We start from the raw sequence: 12,642 nt of genomic DNA, 5'->3' as shown, positions 1-12,642 counted from the left end.
ATGCTTTTTTCTGGAGCAATTTCAATTAAAAATGATCTATTTTTTCGTTAGGTTTTCACGTACATGTTGGAATTGAGAAATGCCTTTTATTTTGTGTCGGTTTGTAATTTTCTTTTTATCTTTGGAGCCTTGCATTGATACTATGTGTTTCATACATTATCTCTTTCTGCTATATCGCGCCAAACACATTCTCACACTTGATGCTATTCGCTATCTCTACAAATCTACTAGCAGACCATATATGAAGTACTGTTGTCATATTTGGTAAATCTGTGTCTTATTTGAGGATTCTTGATAAGGTGTAGAAACGTATGTGCAATTTAATTGGCACCACCCTTCTTTTCAATGTCCTACCTACGTCTCACAGACATGATGTTACCAATCTCAGTCTTTTTTTTTAATACTATTATAGCATGTCTTCTTCATAGTTATCTTATCTATTTCATGATTCCTTTGTTCCAGTTCATTTGACTTATTGGTCTAATAGTCTTCCTAATTCACTGTTTTGATATCTGATTTTAATACAGCTTCCTATTCCAGTAGCTCCTTTCCAAGAACTGCACACTTGTAGAACTCTCTCCTTACGAACTGTTTCTCTTCTATCTATAGCCTTCGTCTTTTTAAGTGACCCCCATGCTTTTTCTGGAGCAATTTCGATTAAAAATGATCTATTTTTTCGTCAGGTTTTCACGTACATATTGGAATTGAGAAAGACCTTTTATTTTGTATCGGTTTGTAATTTTCTTTTTATCTTTCGGGCCTTGCATTGATACTATGTGTTTCAAACTTTTGCCTCAGGGATCTATTCTGGGTTCACCCTCTTCCTGATCTTCATCAATCATCACCCAAATCACATTCTAAGTTCAGTCGTTGATATTTATGCAGATTACACAAGCATCAATGGCAACAATGCAAAGAGCATTAATGATAAAGGTCTCTTTGTTTTCCAACCCGGAGCAAGTACTGAAATATAGAAAATGGTTACCGGTTATTTTCAATCCACTACACGCTCGGATCGCTAGAAAATGGTTGAATCTTTCTACTTCTCCAGAAATTATCTGATTCCTGATGCATTCCTCTATTTATAAAAGAGTCAAATACGTCCTCATCTGGGAAGGTGTGAGATAGAACACGGTTTCCTGCCTCAACAAAATAAAAACCACCTTCGAAATTAAATGAGGATATCCTTTTCTCCTCCCTGATGCATCTTTCACACAGAAAACGTCGCTAGTTTTTCTCTACTCTATCGTTATTTTCATGGTTCCACCTGGGATCCAATCTATGGTTCCACCTTGTAAAATATTTACAGCAAGAACTCGTCTAGCTGTAACAAAATGTAGATTATTTTCCTTTCTTCTTTTTTGCAGCTAAAAGTAAACAGAACTTCCATTACCACGGAGCTGCTTCCTAGCTGACTATAACGTGGACGTTTTCTAGTTCAAATTCTTCTTGAACCGACCTATTTAATAATGTTACATACCGGTTATATATCGTCATACTTATGTATGTATATTATATGCGCCGTGTCCTCATAGTGGTGTATATGCAGACACCAATGTGTGTCTTTTAATGTATGTATACGTGCAGTGTTGTAATTTAGCGTATTTAATGTATATTTTTATACGTCACACGTACACGCGCATTGACATATTTATACATGATACGCTAAATTACAACACTACACGTATACATAAAAAGAAGTAGAATTTTATTCGTCCTGCCAATTGAACGTGTCCAGTGTATATTTTTATACGTCACACGTACACGCGCATTGACATATTTATTAGCGAATAAAATTACTCGAAGCAATTCTTTAACATGTTAATCTTCCTCAGTTCGACAAACGGACTACTGTTTCCAGCTCGAGCACGCGATCGCTAACGATAATAAACTCATGACAGTTCGTTAACGGACTACTAATCTCAGCAAATACTTTCGTAAATGCGTAAGCATACTGGTTCCTTCGTTCGCCGGCGAGTCGCACTGACTTGAACTCTGTAATAGAAATACTGCCATGCAAGGAAACTCCATGAAAACTTCTGGCTAAACTATAAACATAGCTTTTATTGCAGTTCTGTAGTAGTAAGTTGCAATGCTACTTTACTAGATTTTAAATCTCGGCTGTAACTTCTTGGCTTCCCAGAACATAAAGTGATAATCTCGTCAACCGAATCTCTCGGTAATTAAACTAAAGTTTCTCTTCTATCCGATCGTTAACTTATTAGTTAAATAGTTCTTTGTTCTCAGGACCTCATTACGTCATCTATTACGTTTGCAAAATGCCAACTTTTGTTTATATTTTCTATTTCTTATATTTTCCATTTGCTCCAAATATTAAACGTGTCTTTATTCAACCTTTCGTTATGTGTTTTCAACAAATATTTAATTTGTTCCGATTATTATTGTTACAGCCATTCTCTTACCTGTCAAATATTTCATTTGCATTCAACTGGCACAACTATGCAAATTGCATAATTAAACTAGCTAATGTATTCGAATCTTATTGTAGGACTCCAATCTGTTACAATAATAAACTCCTTTCAAATTCATTCACCTTTATTCTCTCAAGTGACATATGAGCCCTGATAAGTGCTGACTTCTTAAAAGATTTAAAAAAAAAACAATCTCTTCTGTATCCACGTAAACATGCATAAATCCCACATATTAGACGAACATGTTGCAAGTATCTACACTCTCATATCTACAATTTAATATCAAGTCGCATTTTATATCACAAATTCAAAAGATTTTCTAGCGATTCATACGACATCATAATTATTCGTGTTTCAGCGTCGATATTAGTACTTTATGATAATTTTGTTCATTTGACTTTTTAAAGTCATGCAGAAATATGGAAAGCATGAGTTCTTGCTGATTAAGATTGATAGTTACGAAGAAAACATGAAGACCAGTTTTATAAACAATATATAGAGGAAGACCTTCAGTCTGTAAGTGGAATGAGGACAAAAATGGATGGTCAAATTCAATGCTGCCAAGACTAAACTCCTTTCCTTTAATAATTGCAAAAAACCTTCTCAATCGCTAATAGCCATGGCTAATGATACATCACCTGAAAGCACTTCGTCCAAACTCCTCGGCTTAATGTTCACAGGTAAAATGATGGTATAGGCTATGCCTACACGGAACGTTATCCGGAGTGTTTTCTCTGAGTCCTTTACTCATACGAACTTCGTCTCTCCGCACCTTAAAGAGACTAAACTTAGTATTAAAGGACAGATAAACCGGGGTGGGGTACCACACTGGATTACGTACTCCTCTCGTTTCTCACCTTCTGATGTTGTCTGCTTGGATGAACCGGGTTTTTTCTCCTCGCGTTGTCATTCATCATAGAATTGCTTCGGGATGTTTCTTTCTCCGTTCACCGGGATAAAACGTTTACTATCTCTAATACATAGGATCTTTGAATCATCATAGTCTGGAACAAGAGCATTTTCTCTGATCAAATATTTATCTTTAGCTAATCCGCTTATTGTTTGTTTTCGTTTTGTTTTTTAGTCATACTATTTTCAACTCATTTTTATTTCTCTCTCTCTCTTTTTTTTTTCTCCTGTCACAGCATCTTCTCCATCACATGGTCGACCACCTTCTTGTGCCTTGCGCCTTTGTTCCGAATACCATGTACAACATAAAATCTGTCCAGGGTGAGATGCTCACTTTCCGACTGGCTGCCAACGGTGATTTAATGGCGTTCGACATGCACTTGACAAAATCAGCCAATAACAACGCAATGGCCGTCAATGGAATCCTTTACAAGTTAAACAGTTTTCTACACTGCGAATGCCGACCAACGAACAGAGCAACGAGAAGTTAAATAGAAAAATGCAACCAACAGACAAACAAATGGAATCGTTTAATTTGCACGGAACTAAACAGACAAAATGTTCAACCTTTTAAACAAATAATTGGCTGTTGATAAAAAATAAAATTAAAAGTCTATGGTCCAGTCTTTCAAGCAAAATATCACAGAAAGTCACCGCTGAACCCTTAAACTGCAATACTATTTTCTTGACTGATAATATATATATATGTGTGTGTGTATATATATATATATATATATATATATATATATGTGTGTGTGTGTGTGTGTGTGTGTGTGTGTGTGTGTGTGTGTGTGTGTGTGTGTGTGTGTGTGTGTGTGTGTGTGTAGGATAAAAAACAGAGATTATTCACCGAGTTTATATGATGGTACGTAATAATAAATAGAACTATTCATATTAATGTTTATTTATACACACACGTACAAATTTCGTTACACTAACATTACAGTATTTCAACATGTAATTATTAATAACTAAGATCTCGTCAGGTGAAAGGGCTATTAAATATAAACACTTAAATAAAGACACTTTTCGCGTTTTCGATGAGATTTCAGTTGGAAACCTTGTCATGCCAGTGTAACGATGTCCGTATAAATAAATATCGATATATATGTGCGTGTGTGTGGGGGGGGGGTAATTTTAAATAGAAAATCCGAATTTAAACTGTATTAAGAACCAGCATCAGTGTAACTGTTGATCTAATGATCGAATGGCCGCCAAACACCATCTAGATACGAAAATTTTATGTCAATATTCATATATTTTTTTGTTATTTGCATCCAGCCATTCAACACTCAGTTCACTTGCAATGTTAATATATAGTTTTCTTTTATCACCAAAACGGATTTTCATGTTAAACAACTGCAGATCCTGCAATAATATTAAGATTAGCATAAACTGACTTATAGACGAAGTCTTTTTCCAACTATAGACTTGTAATTAAAAGTTATTTTTATAATTTGCGAGGTTGAAAAAAACATTCAAACATATATATATATATATATATATATATATATATATATATATATATATATATATATATATATATATATATATCATGCTTATAGAGGCGGCGAACTTTAAATTGACAACTCTATTTTCTTTAATTGCAGATTTGGCAACTATCAGTTATTTTGAGCTCAGCTTAGTTTAACAATTCATCATGAAGTAATTGACATTGGATTCACCATGGTATTATGACTACTTATAATTGCCAGCAAATGGTATGCAGGGGAGTGGTCAATGTGAGAAAAAATATGGAGAGTATTAAACAAATTTATATCTATTTAGCGTCTGGTTATCATAGTTTGATAAACATAGTTACGCCGATGCCGAGTTTAAATTGATTTAAAACGTGTTCTTAATACGGTTTCAATTCGTATTTTTCCGTACGAATTATAGTGGTTCTACCAATGATATTGAGCACTGTGTACTGAGCAACTAAAATCTTACATGTTATCTTGATTAAATTCAAGCGTACATATTGTCTTGATTTAATATATGTGTATATATATATATACATATATTCATAATGTAAACTCTTGTTATTCAGCGAAAAATTCTATATTTCCTTCAAAAATACTTTATTTACAAACAATTGTTTCTGCCCATTTCAAGAAAATATATTTTCATAGTATGCAGAGTATAACTGATGAATATCATTAGTATATTGTATATCATCAAAATGCATGTTCTTGAATTGGGCAAAAACAATTCTTTGTAAAAAAAAAAGCTTTTGAAACATGGTACCTTTCTCTGAAAAAGTAAACTTTACATAATGTTAAATTAAGAGCTATTGAACTCTAATATTAAACTTTGTCTTTACATAAAGAATATATATATATATATATATATATATATATATATATATATATATATATATATATATATATATATATATATATATATATATATATAAGGTTGTCTTCCTTTCTAGCTGTCCTGGTTTCACGCTTTTCTTTATTCACCGCAAATTGCAAGTCATACACGAATTACCAACCTTATTCTATTACCAACCTAATTCTATTACCAACCTAATTCTATTACCAACCTAATTCTATTACCAACCTTATTCTATTACCAACCTTATTCTATTACCAACCTAATTCTATTACCAACCTTATTCTATTACCAATCTTATTCTATTACCAACCTAATTCTATTACCAACCAATTTCTATTACCAACCTTATTCTATTACCAACCTTATTCTATTACCAATCTTATTCTATTACCAATCTTATTCTATTACCAACCTAATTTTATTACCAACCTAATTCTATTACCAACCTTATTCTATTACCAACCTTATTCTATTACCAAACTAATTCTATTACCAACCAATTTCTATTACCAACCTAATTCTATTACCAATATTATTCTATTACCAACCTAATTCTATTACCAACCTTATTCTATTACCAACCTTATTCTATTACCAACCTAATTCTATTTCCAACCTTATTCTATTACCAGCTTCTTTGTTTGTAGCACAGATTGAGACTAGCGTAGATTCCCAAGAGTTCCTAGTTCAAATTATTATATAAATATTGGTTCCTACGGTTCGAACCATTCTTCAAATTCCTACTTCATGCTGCACAACTAGAAGATTAAATTTCCCCCATATCACAAAAAAAATGTCAAATCCCTTCAAGCATCGTTGAACTTTAGTGTAACTTGTTGAGATAAATGAAAACTTATAAATTGTATGTAAAGATAGACTGACTAATATAATAGATAGATAGATAGATAGATAGATAGATAGATAGATAGAAAGATAGATAGATAGAAAGATAGATAGATAGATAGATAGATAAAAGAGTGTGATCATTTAGTTAATATATGATTATGTCTCGCGTTAATTTCATGGCACAAAGATGAAGGTCACTCTCATTGGTTCTACATCTGTGCTCTTCAGACGTAAATCTCCATGCCCTCCTCTCTTACTACAAATGAAACAATTGATAACAACAAGTATAACAACTTTTAAAAAAAATAACTGCACCTATCAAATCAGATATCTTTACGAGTTACTTTAAAAAGACTTTTTTCCCTTTCATTTGTCTCTTCCCAACTAAATAGGATACATATTTTTACGCTGTTCACTTATCCAGACACGCTACGTGAAATTGTACGTTTGACTTTCGATGAAAAAATGTTTTTGTTTTAGTGTGTGCAACCGCCTATATTCCAACTGTTTTTCTTATGTGCGTCTCTTACGTCCTTGTCTCGTAATGTTATGTGAACTCACAAGCAGGTGACCGGTGAATACAAAAATCCGTCCACAGCTAAAAGAGACCACCAGCGATATTATATCAAAATCTACTCAAGGTTTCGTTGTAATTAAATAACTATTTTTCTAGCTATATTAGTGTTATATAAAATGGTTAATAGATTTTAATCTTGTATATGCAATATCATTATTAAAAGAATTTTTTTTATTTTGAGTGGATATTAATTTTTTTATTTCCGAGTTTGCCATCTCTAAAACTAGTTGCCCTACAAAGACGTGAAAGTGTCATTTTGTCCATAACTATTGAGATGGTTTCATATCAGGACTATCAGAAAAAGTTATTTTACATCCAATTCTATTACCAACCTAATTCTATTACCAATCTAATTCTGTTATCAACCTAATTCTATTATCAACCTAATTCTGTTATCAACCTTATTCTATTACCAACCTAATTCTATTACCAACCTTATTCTATTATCAACCTAATTCTATTACCAACCTTATTCTATTACCAACCTAATTCTATTACCAACCTAATTCTATTACCAACCTTATTCTATTACCAATCTAATTCTATTACCAACCTAATTCTATTACCAACCTTATTCTATTACCAACCTAATTCTATTACCAACCTAATTCTATTACCAACCTAATTCTATTACCAACCTAATTCTATTACCAACCTTATTCTATTACCAACCTAATTCTATTACCAACCTAATTCTATTACCAACCTAATTCTATTACCAACCTAATTCTATTACCAACCTTATGGCCACAGATATTTCCAAATGGTCACTCATCGGGCTCAATGTTGCTTAACTTCGGTTATCCGATTAGAACCGATGTTTTAACGTTATATGTATTATACACATGTTTTAACGTTATATATATTATACCTGATTTATGTGTGTTCAGCATTTTTATCAAATTTGTTTGGTAGTAAGTTTATGGTTAGCTATTCTGGGTTTGATAGGTGTGTTTTTGCACCTACGTATCCGCTAATTACACGTCTCATACAAAGGGCATAATATATTACATTAGGGATATCATGATTAATGTGTGGCGGTTATATATGGATGTGAGTATTTTAGGATTGTTAAGGGGGAGTCTGTTATTGAATGTCTACTAACAATCTAGGTTTATTGCAAGTATATACTTATAAATATTATACATACTTATACACTTATACACCATCACACACCGTGTTGTGTGTGATGATGTATAAGTGTGTAATCCTATTACTAACTAGACAAACACTATAATTAAAGAGAAACATTAAAAATCACATGCATATTAATAGATACTAATAATCCTAACTGATATCATATTTCCCCTTTTGTTACAAATATATTTTTGCGAACACACAAGAAAAAACACAAACGCACAGGCATACACACAAATTCACTTTTTTTCATATAGATCATAATATATAGTACATGTGCAGTTGCTTTGTAACTGTGTCTGAGGGTGCAACTGATAATGAAGCCTTATACCAAGATCAAACATAACTTCTCTCGAGTTTACGAAGAATTCTGTGATTGTATTTATTTTATATTACGCTATTTTTACAATAATATCGTGAGGTCTACATTCGCACTGGATATCCTTAAAGGGCGAAGATAACGTTTTGCCTTATTTTTATCTTCCGAAAATTAAAAATATAGAAATTATAAATTACAGATTAAGAATGAAAATACTTTTGTGGAGTTCAGGACTGGGAGCCCTCACTTATTTCCAGGCAATACTGGCAGGTTCTTGCTAGTAAATCATCAAGTAAGTGCTTGAAGAAGAAGAAGAAGAAGAAGAAGAAGAAGAAGAAGAAGAAGAAATTTGCTAGTTTTGTTTTATTGAATCAAAACAAGGTTCCTAAAGTCGACAATCTCAAGAAAACTGCCTGAAACACATCACAGCCACCAACGTACTGGACACGTTTGCAACATTTACTGTATGCGATAACCCTGTTGGTTACAAACCTGTGCTAACACACACACAAAAAAAATAATTTTAGAAATATATTTAAATATATATATTGCTGCTTTTTTGTTTTGTTTTGTTTTGTTTTTTGTTTTTTTTTTTCGCCTGACACTTCCCTGCCTAAACTTGTTCAAAATCTGCCCTTAATGCACTGATTGACCCTTTTCCGCCCCAACGTTTACTTTTGTGCCACGAAATGATATTTTTAAATCCATATACACGTTGTGATAGTGACAGTGATATACAGAGGCCGATGTATATAAAAATGTATTTGAGCACCAGTAATAAATGTTATATTGTTATCATTTTACTTGTTCCTTTGGTTTTGTTATCTTTAACACCCAACAGAATGGGGAACTATTGTTTCCATTCGTGCTTGTTTGTTTGTCAACAGGATTTGCACTAAAACTACTCAATTCACAAATTTGGATGAAAATGCGACATAGATGTAACCCTGTCGTCATGGTTCTGTTCGGTATGCGGTATGCATTCTTTCTCCCCACGTTTTGTTCTTAGATGACGGAAGTCAGCTGTTCGTCGAACCATACTATGGTACGAGTTGGTCATAAACAAGGCATCAATGAAAAAAATGTTCAATACTTACAAACGATATTCGCATTCAACATTACTTTTCTCGCAATTTCATTTCTAATCGTAGCAATCAGAATCGCACGTTAAACACTGGTTTCTGCGTAAGATCACCGCAGTTAAGTGACAATTTAGAAAGACCGATTGTTGTATGTATCTCTTCAAATTCAAACAAACCTACAAATCAATCAAATCCAAAATCTTGTACGGTTTTGGAATCAAATGACCCAACAAATGTTGACATGCCGTAAAACCCATCGACATTTATCTGAATTTCTTAATAATAGCATCGGTTCTTTATCGATGAAAATGAGATTTCAAACGTGAAGTACACAAATCTACCGACGGACTAAGCTCTTTGCCGAAATACATGGACACATCTGATAATACACGTGACAAAAGAGGTGTTATCTATTTCAAACATAAGCATGAATGACCAATATACCAACGGACATCACCTTTTCTACAGTTACTTTGGCGTATATAAAATTAACAGACTGAAAAATGTCATTATTTAGTAATTAACAAAGGCTATTATTTTCCATTTCAATAATTTTAGAATTCGTTGGAGAAAACATCTTTTAAGAACTAAAACAAAAATGTTTTATTGTTGAAAGAATAGAACTCACCGACAACACATATGAACATCGTCACATGCTTATAACGAGTGGGGGGAGGGATATATTTTTTGAAAATATAACACATTCCTTAAATCGTTAACTTGATGACATGACGAACGGATGAAATGCTTATAATCATATGGCGTTCAAACATCAGATTAAGCTACATTGTGTCTGGAAAATGGTTATTTGGGGATACCCGATGCCATGAGCTTAGAATAGAATTGGGTGTAAAATAACCTTTATAATAGACTTGAGCATTCTCCCTGACCATGGATAACACTTTCAAACCTTGTTAAGCAATTAGTCAAGGAGAAACGAAATTCATTAAAAAAAAAAAAGATTTTATACAGCAGAAAATCATTAAACTAAAAATACTTGTAGATCGAAAAACTTATTTAAAAATGTCTAATCATTAAAATATCTTTATTGGTATTTTCAAATTTCTAAAACAATGAAATAAAATTAATCACACAATGTTCTTTAAACCCTTTCAGGTTATTATTATTATTATTATTATTATTATTATTATCAATAATAATAATAATAATAATAATAATAATAATAGAAAAATAAAGCTTATGAAGCGTGTGTAAAATTTGAAAATTCGCAAGCAAGCGAACTGGTAAAGAAAAAATAATTTAAAGCACTAAATTAATACAAAGCGAAAGACAAGTGGATTAAGAAGACAATGCATGGTCAATTCAGTAGGCAGTGGACAAGGAAAAAAAACTAGCGATTGTTTTCAAAATATGAGTTGGAGGTTGAAACAGAAGTCCTGTATGCTGTACAGGAGCAAGTGCTCAGGACAAATTATGTGAAGTATCACATTGATAAAACGGCTGAACGCCCCCTATATCGACTCTATGGACAGAAAGATGAAAATGTACAACACCTCGTAAGTAGTTGTAAGAAGTTAGATCAAAAAGAGTACTTGAGGCGTCATAACAGTATTGCAATAAAGATCAATTAAGATATGTGTAAGAAAAGAAGTTTGGAATGCAGTGAAAAATGGTACGAGTCTATTCAAGAATGGGTGGTGAAAAGTGATAATATGAACTAATAATTTCATATTATCACTTTTCACCACCCATAGACTCGTGAAATATGAATATACGATGTGATAATTTGATTGAAGCAATGAAACCAGATTTAGTATTAGAAAAAAAAGGAATATAAGGCAATAATAATTGATATAGCAGTACCAGTGTGAATGTGCAGGTAAAAGAAAGGGAAAGGGTTGAGGAAAGTGCCAAGACTTGAAAAAGGAGATAAAATAATCGTCGAAATAGAAGAAGGTAGAAGTTGTACCAAATGTGAGAGGAGCCATAGGAAGTGTGAGAAAAGTATTTGACAAGTGCACTGAGAAAATTTGGATACATTGGAGTGCTTCAGAAAACTGCCTTGTTGGAAACCGCCATAATCTTGCAGGGAGTACTGGTGGCCTGAGAAAAGAAGATGCTGATAGCATATGGTCATTTGTTACGATCCGCCTATCCGTATAAAATTGGCAATAAGAACAGCCAGACACAAAATGTGACAACAGAAATAATGACGATGATGATGATGATAAAGATGATGATGAAGGTAGTAGTAGTAGTAGTAGTAGTAGTAGTAACGGACCTTCCCGTCTCTTTTGACGTATGAATGTCTTAGAACTAGATTCAGTTTCGGCGTTTATGTTTCGTATGAAGTGTCTTCAAAATTTGCAAATTTTCCCACAAGCAGTACACATAAAAATGGCTGGATGCAATGCTTTATAGTGTGGCAGCCAATTCTTTCTTTCTTTCTATTGTTTCCCTGAGTTGTGTATGCTTTCGTATTCAAATGCCATCAGAGCATTGCGACATGTTAATCGTCAGGGTTTTCTATCAAAAGCAGCTTGCTCAAAAGTGTATACTTGAATATGTGTTGCTGTAAGGCTGCCCTTAAGTTTATTCTTATCTGAACTAGTTGTGAGACTACAAGACAATGAATTGTTTAAAGGGGCGAAGGCGTGTGGAGAACCAGCCACACATTTTGAAAATGTTGATAAGAAAGAGTTGATGCAAGTATTTGCCACAAACACAATGAACAACACACCTCAGATATTTCTACAGAGTTTCCCTTTTCCTAGATGACTACCTTAACAACGACAGACGGTACATATCCCCCAGTAGTATAACGCGCCCTCAAACATTAACATAAGAATTTCCATGTCCTGGCGCGTATGATAACCTTCTACAATATCAGAGGAGGGATAACGGGTGCTACGCCTTGCCCAAGGGTGACCCAGAACTGTGCAATCTCCCTGATGTATTATTCACACCTGTCTACATATACAGCTGATTGTGAGAAAGTCGGTATACTGTGATAAATTTACGCTGCTCGTCTGTCAAATT

The 12,642-nt window shown here is 33.2% G+C and overlaps 1 protein-coding gene across 2 annotated transcripts in view; it reads left to right on the top strand.

Moving 5' to 3' along the window:
- Positions 1-3,990, top strand: part of LOC145291386 (transforming growth factor-beta-induced protein ig-h3-like) — a 426,450-nt gene extending 422,460 nt beyond the window's left edge. For both annotated transcript variants that reach the window (XM_080137179.1, XM_080137180.1), the window contains exon 14: positions 3,578-3,990. In XM_080137179.1, the coding sequence (XP_079993305.1) occupies positions 3,578-3,832 (255 nt within the window). In that variant the 3' untranslated portion in view covers positions 3,833-3,990. The remainder of the gene's footprint in view (positions 1-3,577) is intronic.
- The last annotated feature ends 8,652 nt before the right edge of the window (positions 3,991-12,642 follow it).

Source organism: Euprymna scolopes, chromosome 12 (genome assembly GCF_053919585.1).
Source record: "Euprymna scolopes isolate OS-2025 chromosome 12, ASM5391958v1, whole genome shotgun sequence".
Lineage (NCBI taxonomy): Eukaryota > Metazoa > Mollusca > Cephalopoda > Sepiida > Sepiolidae > Euprymna > Euprymna scolopes.
Note: the sequence above shows the minus strand (reverse complement) of the source record. Positions and strands in the feature narration are given on the sequence as shown.